This window comes from Toxotes jaculatrix, chromosome 4, assembly GCF_017976425.1.
Source record: "Toxotes jaculatrix isolate fToxJac2 chromosome 4, fToxJac2.pri, whole genome shotgun sequence".
Taxonomy (NCBI): Eukaryota; Metazoa; Chordata; class Actinopteri; family Toxotidae; genus Toxotes; species Toxotes jaculatrix.
The window spans coordinates 13,434,600-13,455,284 of record NC_054397.1 but is presented as its reverse complement, the minus strand read 5'-3'; the positions used below and the strand labels follow the sequence as shown (position 1 = coordinate 13,455,284).

General features: G+C 40.0%; 1 protein-coding gene across 5 annotated transcripts in view; it reads right to left on the bottom strand.

Moving 5' to 3' along the window:
• Positions 1-500: 500 nt before the first annotated feature.
• camk2d2 (calcium/calmodulin-dependent protein kinase (CaM kinase) II delta 2) overlaps positions 501-20,685 on the bottom strand; it is a 33,692-nt gene continuing 13,507 nt past the window's right edge. Inside the window, exons 3-21 of one of the 5 annotated variants that reach the window (XM_041035676.1) lie at positions 17,670-17,729; positions 16,644-16,698; positions 16,042-16,107; positions 14,868-14,940; positions 13,118-13,220; positions 12,847-12,930; positions 12,502-12,596; positions 11,684-11,806; positions 11,361-11,444; positions 11,083-11,125; positions 9,840-9,877; positions 8,429-8,488; positions 6,908-6,952; positions 6,403-6,451; positions 5,240-5,260; positions 4,786-4,861; positions 4,588-4,682; positions 3,118-3,356; positions 501-2,088 (exon numbers count right to left, since the gene is read on the bottom strand). In XM_041035676.1, coding sequence (XP_040891610.1) covers positions 3,124-3,356; positions 4,588-4,682; positions 4,786-4,861; positions 5,240-5,260; positions 6,403-6,451; positions 6,908-6,952; positions 8,429-8,488; positions 9,840-9,877; positions 11,083-11,125; positions 11,361-11,444; positions 11,684-11,806; positions 12,502-12,596; positions 12,847-12,930; positions 13,118-13,220; positions 14,868-14,940; positions 16,042-16,107; positions 16,644-16,698; positions 17,670-17,729 — 1,403 coding nt within the window. In that variant the 3' untranslated portion in view covers positions 501-2,088; positions 3,118-3,123. The remainder of the gene's footprint in view (positions 2,089-3,117; positions 3,357-4,587; positions 4,683-4,785; positions 4,862-5,239; positions 5,261-6,402; positions 6,452-6,907; positions 6,953-8,428; positions 8,489-9,839; positions 9,878-11,082; positions 11,126-11,360; positions 11,445-11,683; positions 11,807-12,501; positions 12,597-12,846; positions 12,931-13,117; positions 13,221-14,867; positions 14,941-16,041; positions 16,108-16,643; positions 16,699-17,669; positions 17,730-20,685) is intronic. The other 4 variants (XM_041035677.1, XM_041035678.1, XM_041035679.1 and 1 more) reach the window with 4 other exon arrangements.

The window sequence follows — 20,685 nt, the reverse complement described above, 5'->3', positions numbered from 1 at the left end:
AACACTTGGTGTGCGGTGAAGGTGTAGTTGTCAATAGAGTTGTTATTACGTTTACTGTTGTAACAGATAAGCGTATTCTACATGCTATAGGTCATACACTATCAATCAAGATGTGGCCATTAAGTCAGGAAATAAAGTGAAAGAGCATCAACTGAGATGTGACTGTCCAGTCCCTGTCCTTGAGATCATAATTATTGTAAGTATCTGTCGAATACACAAAAATAGGTTACTGAAATTGCAAACTGCCCATTTCACTCCACTTGGCAGTCCAAGTGGTGGTTTACAATTATTTAATGAAACTTAAAGTGGTTTAAGTCTCATTTGTATGAGAGCAAATGACCTATACATTCTTTTGGGACTAATATATCATGCATGTATATCCAAAGAGTGTATTAGTACAGAGCATAGATCGCAAAGAAATGTTTCAAATAATAAAAAACACACAACAGGAGCTCATCTCCATTCCCAATCAACCAACAACACAAGAAATTAATTATCACACCTTTTAGCTGATTTATTTCTTAAACATGTTAAGCCATCCATTGCCGTGCTGGCAACAGGTACACACCATACAAGGAGTGGTGCATTGCACTGACATCATACGTTTAGTCAAAAGAAATTTTAATCATATTTTCCCCTTAAAAAAGAAGAGACAAACCAATTGAAAAGAGCAAACAGTAAGGATGACAAAGACACTGGCGTTGTCCTGCAGTGGTAAGGAGACCACTGAGTAGTAGAAGCACTGATCATCAAGGAAGACATCCCAACATTTATTACAGTCCAGCTTGATTGACTCCTCTCCTTCACTATCCTCTCACCAAACACTTGTATGACTGCAATCCAATGCTTTGCACAACGCTTCCAGACTTATTGGCCCAACCACCAGGCTGACACTTCAACTGACTGAAGGTAGAGACATTAGTGCCTTTGCTCAATCTTCATCATCTCCACCTTCCCTGTGCAACTGGCAAAGTATCACACTGGAAATGACAAGAATAAAATGACAACAGAAACCCTACATACAGTCATACAATACAAGTACAAACATTATGAAAAATGAGCTTGTTCTCATTTTTATACAAAATGTAAGGGGTGCTTCTGCAACCAGGAGTTTGTTTTTCCTCGTCTTAGATATGAGGTTTTGATATTTATGCTGGATGTCAACCATAACTGTGTTATTGTTTTTACAGCAGTTCCATGATATTGGAGGACATTAGAAACGTTTGGGACAGGACTGATGCACAACATTAACAAATGCAAACAAACAAGTCAGTGATTCACAAATCAAACAGAAGATATTATAGTTTCATATGATCTTACTCACGATACCCCTCCCACCCGCACCCCATGCACTACACAATAGTCTTGAATTTTCATATATTACATGTATGCTACATTCTCTTATTTCTTATTTCACTGATATAAAGGCAAACATACCTCAATGCAAAGTGTAAGCTGCTCTGCTTTTCTTTACATTTAAATTAGTATTATAGATTGAAATTGGACAATTCAAACAGTATGACTTAGCTCATAGCAAACATAAATGTAGCTCATAAACTGGATTTTACGTAAACTCTTAATTTCTCTGATAGCAAGAATAGCAATTTCAATGTTTGTTTTTGTTTTTATCAACAATCACAATGTATATACATCACCAGAACTAAAGCAAGCTCAATTTTAACATTCTGAACTTCCAAATGTTTTTGTATTGCACACACATAAATACACATAAAAATACAGAACTAATTTTTGGGAGAGGTTACAGTAGTAGATTTTTAAACATCTCTATTTTATATTTAAAATGCATACCAAAACATCTTAAAAAACAAACAAAAAATGTCAATATGCTTGTTTCATACTGTCCAAATACGGTGTGCAGCCACCCAATGGTGGTTTCGAATGATGTCCATTAATAAAATGCCATAACAGTAAAATGTATTAATACTTGTGTCCTGTGCGATGTCATGTCCTTATAGAAGGGTCAAAGGTCAGAGAGCAGTCATGGGTTGGCTAGTTGACTGCCCTACTAGATTTGCTGATGGGATTTTTTTTTCCTTTTTTTTTGACAAAATGTTGATGTTCCATTAACTGCAACAAGAGAAAAAGAGAGAACATAAATGTGAATTTATACTGATAGATTATACAGAACAATGAAAATGTTTACTGTGTAAAGAAATAATCAAACCATTCCCGTAGACATTAGGACATGTAACAGCAGGAGGAAAAGTGAAGGTATGACTATTACCATTAAAAGGCCTTGCCAGAATACCATTGTGAAAGTTCTCGCTGGTAATGGCCCTTACATGTCCGGGGTGCACCTACACAGGTGATTTCACTTATTTTGTTTAACTAATTCTTGTCTCAGGAATGTGCCTGTGTGAACAGGGTGTGCTTGACTGAGACTTACAATCCTGTCACCTTTGTTGAACAATATAAACCTTTATGAATCATATTTGTGTGTGAACTTTGGCGACCTAAATGGAGCAGAGCAATCATTGAATTTATGTAAGGTTGCGCAATGTTACACCTGTTCTTTTTCTCCTATGACAAGTCAAAGTGTCCATCATGAAAAAGACCTGTACAGCCTGCTAGTTGTGGTAGTGCATTTAAGACTGAATTGTCAAGCTGAATAATATCAGCGCTCTTAAATACTTAATACTTAAATACTTGCAACTGACAGTTCAATTGACGAAACTCCTCCACCAGACAGAGCTTGTCCAGGAGACAGAGTTTTCAGACAACTAACAAGTTTCAGTGTTAGAATTAGTTTATGCTAGCAAGCTACAGCTGATAAAATATGGTAGCATCATTTGTCGTTCTGGCTGACAAAATCTGTGGCTGTCCAAAAGAAATGAAGAGTCTTCAGAAATGACTGCAAATCAAATTAAATAAACTGCACTATTTACAGCGCTAGAACAGAGAGATTGACAGGTGTAGCAGTAGCTAAGGCAGGTGGGGCTTAGCGAACAAGCTCTCCCTCCCTCTTGCATGGTCTACTTCTTCATCACTTAATCACTGCACAAAGGTGGGACTTTTAACCACTGAGGTTAGCAAACATGGACTTTGAGCTGCTGTTTAGTATCTCATTAATCAAGGTTTCAGTTGTGTGTTTCTTACTGTCTCTTACTGGGAAGGGATGCTGGGTGAGCCGGAGCGGTGAAAGTGGATGTTCTGCCACTTGCCGTCACGGCGATGCCACACACGCGTCTCCTCAGATTGCATGGTGCGGGGCATGCCACTACTATCCATGTACTGGGTCAGTCGAATATAGGCAATACATGCTGCGTTCTCCCCAATTAGGTGCACATGAGGGTTCAAGAGGATGGTGTGCACCGGCTTATTCCCTTTGGACAGGGCTGGAAATGACACACAGCGGCAAATTAAAGGGAGGTTATGAAAATACAGCTGCATGGCTGTACAAAAACAAAGCAGTGAACCTATCTTAGAAGGAATGCTAACTGATATGAAAACAAGAGGAACTAAATTTCCATTTGTTGATGCTGGACAGTGGACAAGCAAAAGCTTGCCAAGTGATTGAGGTTTCTGGGACATATCTGATTTATCTGAACTATTTTTACTGCGACTGAGGACATTCTGCCATTTATAGCACTCATTATTCATTAGTGATTTTGTGCTCCAAGGTTAGTCCATAATCACAGTCATGCCCTTGTAGTGTATCAGCAAATACGAACTGTAAACTGATAGGGCTGAATATTGATATAGAACAAACAATTTAGCCCATACCCACTAATGCACAATTTACACTATCCTTCAATCAAACAACATGTTCAATACCCCGTTTCCTGTGTTGGGGGTCTTCCTTATTTTCCAGATATTGACATATAAATTGTTTTTACTCTACCAATTAATCTAAAGCATTGAAACAGATGTCTGTGCATAATTTTAGATATTTTCTCCCTCTGTACTTTAGGTGTTTGTTTCTGCTTGCACATGGCATTGTGGGACAAAACTTTAGGGTACATGCAGGCTTCTATACTTGATTTTGTTACGTTACATTTTTGGTTCCACAGCTGCAGAATGACCTCTTGCTAGGATAAGAGATTGCACAAATGAGCTCTCCCCTCTGAGAATTAAACAAAGTTTTCTCACTGCGCTTCAGTGGAAACAGCTCCACTGGTTGTTTGAACTGAAGTAGTCAGAAGTCAGAACATCAAGCCAGTGTAAACAACCAAGTTTATTCGAGTTAGCTTTCTGTTTAGTCAGAAAAACTTGAAAACAGCACACAATCGCTTTTGCTTTCCAAGGGCCAAATTCTGATTTTGAGCATCTTGTTTGGGTGCAGAGCCAGCTGGCTTCGTGCACATTTTGGAGAAAGTCCCGACCTACAGCTGCTACATCGCAACTGCTCTGGACGAAAGAGACAAGAACAAGCATTTTAAATTGTGACAAATTCCCTCTCAACTCAACGATTCTGTTGGCACTCTAATTAGCCATTATATTTGTTTGTTGTGTAAAATGTGATCTAAAATGTCTCAGGCCACCTGCAACTGTCCTGATGATCCTGATTTTTTTTGTTTGTTTGACAAGTCATAAGAGATGTTTCTTTTTTTTTTTTTTTTAACTCACCATTCTCAAAGTAAAAACGATGGAAGTCATGTCCTTCCACCAAGTTACCCAAGGCCTCAGGCTCAAATGAAGTCAGACCAGGATCACAAATCTTCCTGTAAAACAACCAAAAAATAATAATAATACAGAATCAGCAAATGAAGTAAGCAAATCAGTATCTACTTATAGCCTGTTGTATAAACACAGAAAGAAACTTACGCATAGGCCTCAAAGTCTCCATTGTTGATAGACTCAATCAACTGCTCAGTAACTTTGATAATTTCCTGTTTGCGAGCTACAACACAAGATCATAGAACATCAACTACACAACATGAATTGCTAGACGTTACTGTAGTTCAGGCAAATGTAAGTCAGAGTGCAGGTAAAGGAAATCTGACATCAAATCAGGTTCAAATGGGTTCTACTCTACAAATTAGCAGGATTTCAAACTTATTAGAAATGGAAGGCGATCAAAACAATACAATACAAAACAAAGTTATTTCATGTCTGTGTAACAAAACAACAAGAAAGCCTCCCATGACTAATAGTGGTATCAGGCAGGAAAATGCAGGATGACACGATTCCTTTCACCCAACAAAGCTCAGGCAAACCAATGCTCAGATGCAAGTATCTTCTACAAAAGCAGTTTTAACTAAGTAATGTTGACAGTTACCTTTATTGTTATTGGTGCAGGCTGGGGGATATTGAAAAAATTACTTAAATTGTGCAACAAAAAGACATTTTAAATAATAAAAACTGTACTGTAACTATACTTTATATCAATTAGTCCCTCACAGACATAAACTACAATGCTCAGTCTATATGAGTGTGTATGTGAATCAGCTCTTAAGTGTATAAATCAAAGTTTGGGTAACTCAGAAGAGAAGACTCAGAGAACTCAGAGAGAAGAGAATCTGTATTTACAAGACACGAATATAAAGCATCCAATTCAAATACAGAAGAACAAACTGGATGGAAGGTGCAGGTTAAATTGGGGGGGGCATGATTTCTTTTCACTGGGGAGGAAGAAGTCAATGCAAAACAAGGAGCAATGATCTCAAACATACAGTAATCTAAATCAGGGAAATAACATCTAAATCAGGAACAGGGGATTTGAGGCACAAATTGAGAGCAGTTTCCTCCAGTGACTAGGTCACAGGAGGGGAACAAAACAGGACATCTCCCTTACTGTGATAGGACTTACTCTGAACTGAGGAGGTGGGAGTCTGTCTTGAATCAGACATCTGTGAGGAACGGCTCTTAGAGCTCAAGATACCACTCACTAAGCTGCCCAGACGAAGGGCTGAAAAGTGTGTGTGTGTGTTGAGTGGGGGTTGTAACAGAAACAAGGGATGTTTAAGGCATGCATATGGATGTATATATGTATGTATGGGCAAAGGCAAGACAGAAATTACGAGGAAAAAATGTATATTCTCGACAAGACACAAAAAAAGGAAGAAAGAAAATAGAAAGGAGACATTTAGTATTACTGAAAGCAAGAAGGTATGCTAATGAAAAAGAGCAAGCAGTGTTCACAAATTTCACCATCAACCTCAGACATAAAATCGGGGAACTGAGAATGTGAGGAGTGGTAGGACAAAAAAAGAACAGGGCGGACTGCATTTTGCAAGACAAGTTGACAGCCAGAGGGAGGTTGCTGTAGTTAACTTGATGTGCATTTTAACTGAGTTCTAAAATGGGGTGAAGAAAAACATACAAAGGAGTGATCAGTCTGGCTGGAAATGGTGAGGACTGACTATTGTCTATACACAAGTGCACAGTGTAGATGAGAGCTGTAAGTATGGGAGAACAAACAGGCAACACAAGTTTACCTACCTTTTACATCTTCATCCTCTATGGTGGTGTTGGCACTCTCAATGGACTCCTGAAGAATGACAACACACATTTAAATACTTTGTATTTGTATGTATAATGATGTAGTACACTGTATATCAGAAATATCAATGAAATATCAATGACTGCTGGAATATAAAAGTCTGATTTTAATTATGTGAGAGTTTTTGGGCATTTTTTCTTCTTTTTTTATTGCAATATAGCTGACAAATAAGAAGATGGAGAGGAGGAATGACATGCAACTAAGATCCCCTGCTGGGCTTAAACCAGGGATGCTGTGATTAGATGGTAGAGGGGTTTTAAACCCCTAGGCCACCAGTATTCCCAGTAGAACATAATTTATTAACGTTTGATTATATAACAGTACAAGATAAGAGCTGTTATCGGTGGAGGGAGATACTGTTGTTATGAAAGGAAAAGGCCTATGGTACAGGAGCAAATGGATTTAATATTAATGAATGCAGTTGTGGTGGTTTTGTTGTAATACCTTGTTTCCATCCACAGGGTTGTGAATCACAGTTGTCTGTGGTTCCTGAAGGGAACAAGTGACAGAGAATTTGTGGGAAGAAATAATTACAGAAAGCCAGAAAAAGGTATAATGGCACAGAAACTGAGAAAGCATGTGTGTATGAAGGTTCAGAAGGTGGACTACCACTTATTTTGATCTCATTTTGACCAATCTATCTACCCATCCGTCTATACATCTGTATAGCAATGTGTCTGAAATCAAATAAAAAATAAACCCTTTTTCAACTGCCTGTGTCCACTTGTTTTTCTTTCCTCATGCTTTTATCTCACATCCTGTGTGGCATTGTTTCTAAATTTCTGTATGTCTGCCTTTCTCTCATCAGCCCTCACCAGTGACCTGCCTTGGTAATCAGATGTCTGGGCTTTTGTGGAATCGATCCTGATGACCAGCTCAGTCCTTCTAATCACTCACCCAGATTACACTAGATTATAACATCAGCAGCCTGCATCTGTGTGTGTGTGTGTGTGTGTGTGTGTGTGTGTGTGTGTCTGTGTGTGTGTGTGTGTGTGTGTGTGTGTGTGTGTGTGTGATGATGGAGAGAGAAAGGAGGATAGAGAGAGAAAGAGATGCCATGTGCCTATGTTCATGCGTAATCATCTTTACAGCAAATGGGTAGACAGAAAGCCTTTGACATCATGCAGAGCAGCAGTCATGTGGCCTGACGTAGGCAGCCAATGCGCAAGCCAATGAGTGACGGCCAAACCACTTGGGAGTGTAGCATCATATTGAGCCCAAGGAGCCAACAACCTCACTCTCCAGTCATGCACAGACAAACTACCTGATCAACAAACGCTAAATAACACTTGCGTTCTTCACATGCAACACCAAAAACGGCAAAGTACATATCATGACATGGGAGGAGTCCATGCATGGTGTAGATGTGTAAAGAGGAAGAAGAGAGGAGGGGTTCTTACAGAGGAAAAAGTGGACAAGGAGCCAGGGGTGCTGAGGTAGAGGTTGCCCCTATCTACAGATTTAGGACCACACTACTCAAAGCCAAATCCAAACATGTATGTAAAGTCTTATTGATTCAGCCCTACATTAACATTATACAGATCCAGCAAATCCAAAGTGGCCGAGCTTTGTATGTCCCATGCATGCTTTGCTAATTCAGATGAATGAATGAACACATCAATCTGAATTATGACTATATTATCTTTCATACTTAGCTGTATCAAATATGGCGGAACTGAGACATGCTGCGCAGTCACAAAAGCTTTTACATACTATTTCATTCAGGGATAGCCTAAAGTTGACCTAGACATCTATTTCAACCTGTGTTATCACCCATTTTATTTTTTATATTCTAATAGACCTAGTTAAGAATTTAAATCGTAACGAGCAAGGTTTTGATTAAGCCAGGAACTGATCTGACCCCCTGTGAAAGGGTGAACCTGTACCTCCTCCACAGTGGGGTGTGAGGTGGGGAGTTGTAGAAGTTTTGCAGATGAGAGTGTAGGTGGGGTTGTGTGTGTATACCAGTGCAGGGGCAGGGCCAGTGTCTTTAGGACTGGTCACTGTGTTGGCTTTGTTGTTGACCTGCAGGGGGCAGTGTAGAGGGGATATGACACATACACACTTTTCAGCCCCACTCATGTGCACACAACCATTGACACACACTCTCTGGCTACGGTCCATTCCAAAGAGATTGTCCCGACTCATGTCCCACGGATTTGATCTTACCAAGTGTCACATTGTTACTAACCAAGAAAGCTGCGCATTTTATAAAGCACACCTGGGCAGAGAGACATTAGCAGAAGTGCAACAGTTCAGTAAAACTGGGCTGTTCTGAAAAGCAAATGGAACAGATGGAAGCTTTTTGTAAAACCACATATCTTAATAGGTAACACATTTTGATTCATTCTAAACCACTAGAGTTAGGAGAGAGAGCACATTCCATTTAATTTTGACCACCCTCTGTGAGATAAATTACCATTTACACAATAGTTGACCAATAATAAAATAGTAAACTATGGTGACAGGCCCTTCTCCAGCTTAGGTCTTTCCAGAAAAACTTTTTTCATATGTCCACATGAATGTAGGTTTGTTCTGGTACAACCATTTACTGAAGGATTAAAATAACAGTTGAATAATTTAAATATAAAATTGTGAGCAATTTTTAGTCATTTTCAGTGAATTAATGCTCTTGGCAATGCTTACTGTCCACCGTATACAAATGGTCATAAGGGAACTTTTCCCCTGCTATTCACGATGTTTTTCCAATGTTCATCAAATGCACTACAGAGAGATTGTTTATGTTTTCATTCTCATTTTCCCTCACCCATGTGACCCCATTTTCCCAAACTCCCTGGAATGGATCACGCAGCATAATGTAGGCTTGAGTAAGACCCAAACACAGTGACACTTATTCAAATAACGTGTGCAGAGGTCCAACCTCAAATTAAAACTCACTCAAATGCAAAACAGGCACACAGAATTAATCAGTCACACAACACTCTCAAAACACATGTGCACATGTGAACAATCTGCAATCGGTGTTAATTTCAGATTAGACCCCATACACACAGAGAAATTAGGACACAGCACAACAGGGGCTCTACAGTAAAGATTAAAGTGGCTATGGAAAATATGAGACACGGTATGTTAAGGACATACAGGCAGAGACCAGTATTTTTTTTAAAAAAGGATGATGATACTAAAAATATAGCAACTCACATATAATCAGTGTGGTCTGCTGTACTACAAAACAGCTGTAAGATCAAGCTAAGAAGATAACCATTGCCCACTGCTTGGAGTGACTGTCCCTGAATGATGATGTTGTTCAGTGCAAAATGCATTATAATAATCCATAAGGCTCCTCAGATACTGTACATTCCAAAAGACTAATGCAAGTAACAAAGCATTTTCTGCATTGTGCAAAGCAACTCACCTTAACCCCGTCTGGTTTCTTATTGAGCAAACTCTTGGCTGCTGTGGAAAAGAAAGACAGAGACAACACTTTAGCATGAGAGTTGACAGAGTCCTGAGGCTGAGGCTACACTAACATGCAGCAAGCATATCAGTCAACTGTGCTTATCTTCAAACTCCAGGTGCAAAATCCAACTGTGGGATCCATAATGCAATGCAACAGATGCTCTGAATGGCATCACCATTTATGCAAGGTTGCTCAACTACAACATACTAATTCACATGTGAGAGGCTGAAGGGCGGGTTGTTGACTGGGTGCGTATTTAGCAAGTGATGAAAAGGATAATCTGCCTATCTCCAGAGGACTCACACAGCATTCTTAGATTGACATTTGCACACATTCACATGCACTTAATCACAAGCGTCCACATGTATAATCCCACCACTCCCCTCTTGCTTTGTCTCTGACAATATAAAGAATCCAAACACTGAAGTTGCATTTTAAAATACATGCTGTATCCTTGTCTAAACTTCATTCTGATCTCACCTTGGCACTTTTGCAAGCGTGAGATTCAATACTGCTCTTTTCAAATACCAAACACCTCATCTTCATGCATGTGAGATTGGGTAATAGAGGAATAAGGAGGCTAAATAATTACAACTTATTGGTTGGGCCCAAAGCCATTTATTTCTTCATTCCAAAAATCTTACCTCAAATGGATACCACAATCCAAACAAAAGAAGGAAAGAAAATTGAAAAAGGAAGAAGATGATGAATAAAAAGAGATACAAATGCACAAATGCATTTTACTGTAGAATGAAGAGAGAAAGCAGGCCAGTAAGAGCCTGAGAAATTAGAGAGGAGGCGGTCAAAGGAAATTCATGCAAAAAAGTATGACAGAGTGCAACATAGAAAGAGTGGCAGAGCAACAGCTAGAGAGATAAAGGGAGATGACTCTGTTTACCAGTGGCACATTTATGCCAAGATCATCTTTGTTCTATAAAGAAAAAGACTGAAGATGTTCCAAAACAGGTTAACAAGCCTCTGCTCATTTTTTCCAAAGTTAAAGACTGACACACTTTTACCTAGTGCCTGTGATCTGTTGACTTCTAATGACTAGAAGATGCACTTTTTGTAGAGCACCTAACCAAACTACTTCCGGTATTAAAGAAGCATTTCTGATTATATGCTTTCTTAAGGATAAATGTTTTTAGTTCTGTTTGGGGAAAACCAGGTCTTGGACACTAGGCTGAGAGAGACATACCTGAGAAGTTTCTTGTGACCAGCAAAGTGGTCAATATGGCTCCCTGCAGTGATAGAAGAGAAGGAAAGAGGAAGGTAATGATGATGGAAGGAAGGAAAGAAGGAAGGAAAGAAGGAAGAGAGAAATAGGAAGATTGATTATAAGGTTACAGCAAGAAAGTGGAGCACAGCGAAAGGGTAACTTGAAGGTTTTAGAGAACAACTCATCATTTTGAAGGGGGGTGGCAGGATGGTTCGCTCTACATAAATAGAAACATGAAGGATTGCCAGAAGTCTCACCTTGAGTTTCCTCCTGGCGTTGAATTTCTTCAGGCATTCCACAGTCTCCTGCCTGTGCATCATGGAAGCTACAGTGGACCGTTGCTGCAGGAAGAAGATGAGAGGATTTGAGGATTACGCGAGAAAGGAAATTATGGATGTGCATGTGCGGACAATGGGATTGTAGAATGTTATGTGTGGCCATGAAAGTTCGATAATGTAGCATCTAAGCAGTCTGTTACCTACGGCAGTTAAATTTTATCAGTGTGTGAATCTTTATTTATGGGTCTAAATTGTGAGTCTTTGTTTCTATGTGTTTCTGATGGGGTGTGTGTGCAACATACGCAGATCCAGGGGTGTTTGAGGGCCTCTGCGGCAGTGATGCGTTTACTGGGATTGATGGTTAACATCTTGTTGATCAGATCTTTGGCCTCAGGAGTTACAGTGTCCCACTCTGGGGATGGGAACTGTCATAAAGAAAAGAGAAAACAACACAATGTCAAAACTCAAGATTAAACTAATACAGACAAAATATAGCATAATCTGATCGGAATATTCTTTTGTAGCAAGTCAAAGGAAAGGGGAAAAGAGAAGAGACAAAACTAAACCTGTGTGTTTAAGACTGAGCATGTGCATGTTAGAAAAATTTTAATATATTTAGTGTTTATTCTGAATTCAAAATGTACATTATATAAGCACAACTGGCCAAATCTTGTACTGCAGTGGGTGGGGTGTTCAGAAAATGCACTGCCCCCCTTTTCCGTTGCATGCCCTGTTGCCCTATCACTAAACAAGTGTTATTTTCCTACAGAGCCAGTCTCACGACACCAAACCATCAAGTGTGGAAGCAGTTTGGATCTCACACCATGTTAGAAAAAAATATTGATAAAAAGTAAGGCAGTTTGGTGCCATTTAAAAATGCCATTGCCCTACATTAAAATTACCATAAACATTAAATCACCTGTTTGTTTGTCACTCAAGTAATGCAACAGAGGCACAGTGAAAAACCACAGAACCACCTTCATTTTACAATGTATTTTAGGATTAGGCTACATGGTACGCCTTAAAATTAATACAAATCAATTATGTGATTGCTTTCATTTCTTTAGACTAGATGTTTTTTTAAATGATAGCCCTAGTATGTATGTGAGTGCACACTTACATCATAAGCCCCAGCTTTAATTTGTTGATAGAGGCGGTGCTGATCCTCATCCCAGAACGGAGGGTAGCCCACAAGCAGGATGTATAAAATTACACCTGGAAGGGGGTGATGCGTGAAGTTAATCATGTGAAGAACTAACAGCAACATAGTGCAGTGCTTTATCGTTCCCCAACAAAGTACAATTCACTAATTCAACGCTGCACAATACACTTGAAGCAACATGAAGCCACAGACCAGGCTTCTTCACACATCTGACCAGGTCACACAAAGCCTTAGATTGAGGGTTTAGCTCCAGTGTCAAGTTCATTCGAACAGTTGCAGTGAGAGAATTTGAATGTTATTTACCACAGGCCCACATGTCCACCGGTTTCCCATATGGGTCTTTCCTTAGAACTTCCGGAGACAAGTAGCCTGGGGTGCCGGCAAAACCTGGAGGAGTGACATGGAGGGAGGAAGGAGATGTGGAATGGTAGGCAGGAGCGGGCAATTCAATGACTAGGCCATTTCTCAGCTAACCAAATGAGTGATTGATTGATTGATTGATTGATTGACTGACTGGTTGCTTGCTTGATTGACCAACTGATTCTGGTTGAAAAATGGATGGGTGAATACTCACCAAACCAAGCCTGCTGGTCCCCCTGCACCTCGATAGCCAGCCCAAAGTCAGCCAACTTGACCGCCGCCCCCTTCAGCTTACTGGCCAATAGAAGGTTCTCAGGCTGGGGGGGGCGGAGTCAAACAGGTTAGAGGTGAGAGGTCACACGCTCTGGGAACAAGCCGCCCACAGACACAGATCTAAAATCAGATTAGCCAAACCAAATCCTAATCCAAAATATTAGGGGTCAACAATGCTAAACTGCTCTTAAATCAGTGTCTGAGGCAACTCCCTTTCTGCCACACAAATGGCAGAGAAACAGAAATGTGCACGGGACCAAATCTCTGCGTGACCACGGACATTTTCCATGCTGGAGTTGTGGACTTGCTCCCTCGGTCTCATGGATTCTGAGGGAGTGAATCGGTAGCAGACATGATGCGTTTGCTCTCAGTAACACCAATCCACTGTTCAAATCCATGAGTGGGAGCAAAGTGCACACTGCAGGGAGAAGGATACAGGGGGAAGGTGTGGTGTAACAGAGGACGTCGGTGTAAAAACAAGTGACTCTGCCACATATGGGTAACAACAAACACACGCCACACACTAACACAGTTTAGCACAATCATAAACATATGCAAGCCCCCAGCAAGCACACGTGCACACACACTTTCAAACACACACACGGACACATGGACACAGGTGCAGAAAGGTCTTTGCTAACCTAAGGCCAGTTAGACAGTGTGCTCTAATGAATAATACATTTTCTAGCATTTAGAAACTCTAAACACAGACAGCCTGTGAGCAGTCAGTTTATGGCAGACATATGACTCAACAGGATACAGACACTAACTGACAACTGGACACATCTACATGACGATTTACATAATGATGAATAAATCCTCCTGATTATGAAGCATCCGAAAACTTTAAATCACTTCAGCAAAGAACATCCCCCTCTTTTTTTTTCCTTTCTCAGTACAACTGCATGCTGACAATCCATTTGAACAAGCAAGTTCTTTCTTTCATTCCCTTCCCTCTTTCCACCACATAAAAACGCTCTTGGGAGGTTATGAGAATTTAAACTGCCATAAGAATATTCATGGTCTTGGAAAATCTTTCACATCTCAACATATTTTTTTTTACCATAATAATCACAATACTGCAAATAATAATGCAAATGGTGATCATTCCTGAGGTTCTGGCTTGTGATTACTTCTTTTCCTGTCACTGTTGTGTTACACAGAGTACTATACACTCACACACACACACACAAAGATGCTTACATGCTGTCTGCAACATAGCGGCAGTATTAAAAGAGGATCTTTATTCTTGACATTGTCAGGACAAATACTGAACCAAGAATATTGACTAGCTCAATAAGGATCTAATGTAATGATATAGGAGGACAGAAAGTAGGTCAAGGCCTTAGGTGTGTGCAATTTGGTTTGAATTCTAATCCTGCAAGCCAGTATTGCAGCAAATATCAAAGCTAGGGTCAAGGTCAAATCACTGTTATTAACTTCCCAAAGCTTTTAGAGCCTCAATGAGGATAATGGGAGAACGAAACAACAACAAAAAATCTCTATAACTGGATGATGTTTCCACTCTCATGAGAAAACAATAAAACCGTTACACTTTATTTTATAAAACCAATTTTAAAAGAAACAAAACGCAGGAGATGCAAAGGTAAGGACTATGAGGGAACTATTACCATCTGCTGTACAGAGTAAGGACTAAATAGAGCTGCACCTGTGGCTGCAGTGATACAAACCTTCAGATCCCTGTGAACGATCCCATTAACATGGCAGTGATGGACACTCTCCAGGATCTGCTGTATGCAGTGGCTGAGGGCAGGACAGTAATGAACGAGCGCAGGATTGTGATGGAACAAATGGAAGGAGAGAAGAGAAGAGAAATTAATTGAGTGGAAGAGAAGAGGAAACAATCTCATAACAGTGTGTCATACGTCCCTCTCATTAGACTTCTTATGAGTGATGCCTGATGGATGACATTAAGTGACTTGATGGCAAGTCATTTTTCACAGGATATAATGTATTGCACTGTATAGACCAGGGGTCGGCAACCTTAAATACTCAAAGAGCCATTTGGACCGTCTCCCACAGAAAAGTAAACACCCGGAGCCACAAAACCCTTCTGAGATCTAAAATGAGGATAACACTGCATGATTTTTTTTTTTTTTTACCTCTATGCTTCCTCCTCGTATTTATGAAATAAAAATCCAAACTTAAATGACCCACCTGCAGCGAACCAAAAATGCCGTCTGCTTCTGTGCTCCGTCGTCACTTTATCACGTATAATGGAGCATGCAGTCAGCTGTCAACCTGAAAATGTTGCCACCGGGTGTCGCACAGCGGCGTTGTGACGCATATTTGGAGCGACAAAAAAATTAAAAACGTTTTATTTTAATGTTAAAAGATCACCGTAATCCTCAAATTTAGAATTACATTAAAAAAACGAACGAACTAAAATGAAAATACATTTAAATTAAATCATCATTCTTTATTTTTCAAAGTCACAGGGAGCCACAGCAGAGGGATGAAAGAGCCACATGCGGTTCTGGAGCCGTGGGTTGCCGACCCCTGGTATAGACAAACCAAAGCTATACAAGGTCTATGTCAAGAATGCACAGACACACATGCGCACGCGCGCACACACACATTCACACATACACACACTTTCTCTCCCTCTCCCTTTCTGATGATTAATGCCGCAGGCTTTATGTCATTAATCACCTTTATAAATAACTCTATGAGATGCCTCAGAGACAAGGCAGCTGCATCACACCTCTGAGACGACCATATGTGAGACACACAAATGTACACACAGGTATATAGGTGCGCACAGTTGTTCTCTCCAGTGACAGACAGAGATGCATAATAGCTGCTGTGCTCAGCAGTGTGTGTGTGTGTGTGTGTGTGTGTTACCTGGCATCAGCCTCACTGTAGTACTCCCTGGCGACAATATCCTCGAACAGCTCTCCTCCTGTCACCCTGTGGGAAGACAGAGCCAATATTAGTGTGCACATGTTTCTGTCTCTCTTTGTTGAAGACTGAGTCAAAGTCATTTAAATGCAAAAAAATCATACACCTCATGTTTTTGCAGACATTCTTACATAATGTATAGTTATCGCATCAATGACAATTTAGGTAAAGCCATGTACTTAACGTTATGTGTCTATTTGTGTGCATGAGAATATGAGGAAGTGTCAGCAGGGTTATTGGTAAGGTGTATTTCCTTGAACCAGATTTGAACATTACTTAAGTATTTACTATGAAATGCCTTACTAATGTATAAGTTACTAAGAACTGAGATGGACTTTTTCCAAACTTAACGATGGATTTACAAAAAGCTGGTGTAACCGAATCAAGCTTCATGAGAACTGAGAAGGATTTTTCTGTATATGGTATTAAGCTCATACAAGTCCATAGTACAAGCTGAAAGGGGAAGTAAAACGATACAAACCGCGAAATTTGTTGGGTCGTTAAAACTGACAAAGAATGTGAGTTTGAGAGAGTGTCTTACTCACAGATCAAACACCAGATAGTGGAAACCCTCTTCTGATATGCTGTCATGGAGTCGTACTGTTGAGAAGAAAGAATAAAAACACACAAACACAAGACAGAAAAGGAAAAGGGAAAGAAGAAAAAGCCCAATAAAAGAGAAATCAGTCAATACTCAAGTCAATGCTCAGCTTCCTTTGTTTTGCTCTGCCTGAGAGTTAGGTTGTTAGGTGTCAAGTATATCAGAAATGCAGGTAACATTCAACTTATACGACAGTGTGAAGTACTAAGTGTAAATCAAGTAGCAAAATGAGCTTATAATGTATTCTACATACATCATATATACAATCTGTACATAATCAAACATGTTAATGCTGATTTTTAAATGGTGAGTTTGCTTTGTATTTAACATACACAGGACTTTGCATAGTCAGTAATACCCTCAAAGCCCACTGAGCACTTGGCTCCTGACACTAGAGAAGAATTGTCCTGTATCATTTCTTTGTAGTATCTTCCATCTATCATATATTGTCCTTTTTTTCTACGTAACATATTTTTCAGGTTTCAAAGGCTGGGAGTCAAAAACAATCAGTCATAGCAGTTCTCAAACTTTATAAGAGCAGAGTTATCTTGAAAAATGATTGGAACTGCGGCTGTGATGCAGGGACTGATTTGAGAAATTCAGAATTAATGATGGTGGAGGAAAGGAAGAACAGGAGCGGATGAGTGTGAACAGAACAAAAGAGGAGAGACAGGTTCTATCAGAGGTATAATGAGGAGGAAAGAGTGTAAAGGGTCAGTGGTTTAGAGAGAGGGTGTAGGGCTCCCGTATCTTTCTGATGACACAGCTGGGAGAGTAGACAGATACATCATCATTAGATACCTGTGTACACACACACACACAGTCACACGCTTGGTTTCTCTCTCTTACTCCCTCGTGACTGTATCTAGAAGATGAATAGCCATAGCAGGAATCACCAGGGACCTGAATAAAATATATGTGTTTTCATTTGAATGTGTGCATATTTTGTGATCGAGGAATTGTAGCTCACCGATGTTGGGGTGCTTCAGTAGACGGCAAATCCTCGCCTCTCTCTCCAGCTTTTGATGATCTGATAAAAAAACAAAACAAACAAATAAAAAAAAAAAGAACAGAGGAGACACAAACAGAGAGAAACAGAGACAGGTTATTTTTAATACTCTTCATTATTCCCTGCGATGATTGGCTTTCAGAATCATCTAACATGAAGTTGGCTGCAAGTTAGTTTTGACTCAGTGGAGGACACAGTGTACGGTTTGGGCATCGTTGTCAGCGTCAGTGTGTGTTTCTGTACCTGACATTTACACTACTGTATGTGCGCTTGTGTGAGTATTGTGTGTGTCTGTGTGTTGGCTTTGTGTCAACTCTGATCTTTTCCTTATCAGAACTGAATTGCTTGACAAAAATAATGTGACCTGATATGTGCTTGGTTATGTGCCACAAACAGGCAGGCAACAGTGAACTGCAAGCACAGCGAGCAGACACAGCGCGTTCATATTGACCTCCAGTGTCAGGCTCAATGTGAGCTCCTGCTATGTGCTTACAGGTTCTGTTTGATACCCTGAGGACAATAAATTCCCAAGGACACGAATGAATTTTCTTTTTCTTGCATTTCTTGGGTCGCTTGTTTGAAAACATACATCAAAATATACAGCAAGAACCTGGACTGGGCCATCCTTTATTTATATTATGTATCATAATATGGCAAATGTATGCAAAAACACATGTAAAATAATCTAGTTGATGTTCAGCGCACTGAACTGCATTTGAATTATGCATAAATTAGACTAATTCTTTCAAATGTTTAAAACAAAAAACAAACTTTTTTTGTTTTTAATTATCCACATTTCATAAACTGAACACAAGATTGTCTTCAGGGAGAGACTGGCAGCAAAACAGGCACTGGGGTTACTGTACTTCTGCAACGTGACCACCAAGAGGCCGGTCACGTGGAATCCCAGAAAGCATTTCACATCTCTCCTCTGAGACCAGACTGATCTTATCTGGCTCTGTGAACAAGAAGTGACGTTCATATCTCCCTGTCAGAAAAAAAACAAAGTCCAGTGACTTTGATTCTGAAGAACTGAGTCAGAGCAGCAGTCATTATAATGAACAATGCAGTACGGTGTTGGGGGCGACCCATTTCAGCTTTGCCTCGGGCCGTAGAGAGCAAGAGAGAGACACAGTGAGAGAAAGAAGAGCAGCGGGTTCTACTTTTTTTCCAAATAAAATAGGACGCCTATTTTTCACTCTCATCCTTGTCTCCTTCCTCTGCTCAGCTTGGTGCTATGGAAACTGTGGACTCAGTGCAGCTCACAGACAAGGCCAACAAAGAACATGAGGCAGCTTGTTCCCATTATAGGTTCAGAAATCTGTTTGTTTGCTTTGGTGCAATGCATCTATTGGAACCGACAGGTAGACGCACAGACAAACTTAGGGCACCAGTATACTTTAAACGAAATGGAACTTGGCGTGCTCTCGAACGCTTTGTAAAAATGCCAGTACAGTACGACCTGTGACTGTGACTGAAGGACTGTACATGCACACCAGCGGGTGCAGTTTATCAGTCGCAGTGAGGGAAATGAAGCCAGAATAAAATCCCAACAGTGAAATGCAAAACAAATATAGCATGAGCTGTGGCTGTGCTACAGTTCAAGCTAAAAATACAGGAGGAAGGAGTTCATTTAAAACCTGCCCTGGTACAGTTAGTTACAAGCGCTAAAACAGAAGAGGAGATGGCATGTTCACTCCCTAAACCATGGGCAAAGAGATGGATGTGTGCCAGCCAGTTTGATGATCTTTCAAAACAAGTATGAAACGCAATCCATCAAATAAAAACAAAGCAATAAAAAAAAAAACACAAAACAAATGAACTCACTAAACATAACTGGTTTCCTGTAACATGTAAGTCAGTCAGATGTTTTGGTTTTCACATACTACTATAAACTGTATAATCTGCTGGGGGGGTGAAGAAGACCGTGTGAAAACTTCTGACACAAAGCCTGCACACACTGCTGCAAACGGACCCCAGTGCAGATCTTTTATGTGGTCGTAAGTCCGCCATATTGCCTGTGAGAGTACGCCAATTTCACTTTTGTTTGAAGTATACTGCCAGCTTGAGAGACAAGCACAACAGCAGAGAGGCAGACACGCATCCTGACAGGCAGAGCCAGAAACAAGGGCAGCTCAGCCATTATTTCATGATTAGCAGGGCCCTCTGAGCAAGGTCACTAATCTCTCCATCTCTGCCTTAGTCTTACCATATTACTGAAATGCTTGTAAACCCCTTTGCTTCTCTCTGCCTAACACACAAACTTTGTCTTTTCTTTGCTAATTTAATAGCTTCATTTTACTAACCCAATCTTCCGGTTTTCTTAATATGGCACTTACACTTTGTGCCACATAAATGTTTTTGGTTTTGGTTGTAAATTACTCTTTAGTCTAACAGCATCAAGCTACATACTGCATTGACGCGACAGTGGTTTTGATGTTTGTGTTGGCGGGGAGTTTTTATATTTCACAACTTCTTTTTTCTTATTTTCACATTTCACTTTGGTAATGTCAAATTCCTCTCTGTGGTGGTCCTCCATCAGTTTCCAAAAGGGCTCCTGTATTTAAGTATTTATACAACATGCTTGTCTACATAACAATATGCATAATAAATACAAAATCTTTTACAGAGATACCAATATTAAGCCACAATCTTTTGTTGCTTAATGTAAAGAATGAGAGCTATTATATCAGCCAGCAAGAACTTCTTTACTGGCTAATACCTCTTCTCTATAAATCATCATCACAACACTCAACTAGAAAGAATGCAGTACTCTGTTGAAGTTAGACTGGTCCAGATTTTTATATCAAAGAAGCCTTTATCCTACATACTATAACTTTCTCCACAGAAATAAATTTTCCATTATGCTGCATTTGTGTGTATGTGATGCACATGAATGCAGCATAATTTAGTCTCTTGGGTACAATGCTTTGCAGCCAGTCCTAAGAGTTTGAATGCCAGAGTTCTTCAACATAGA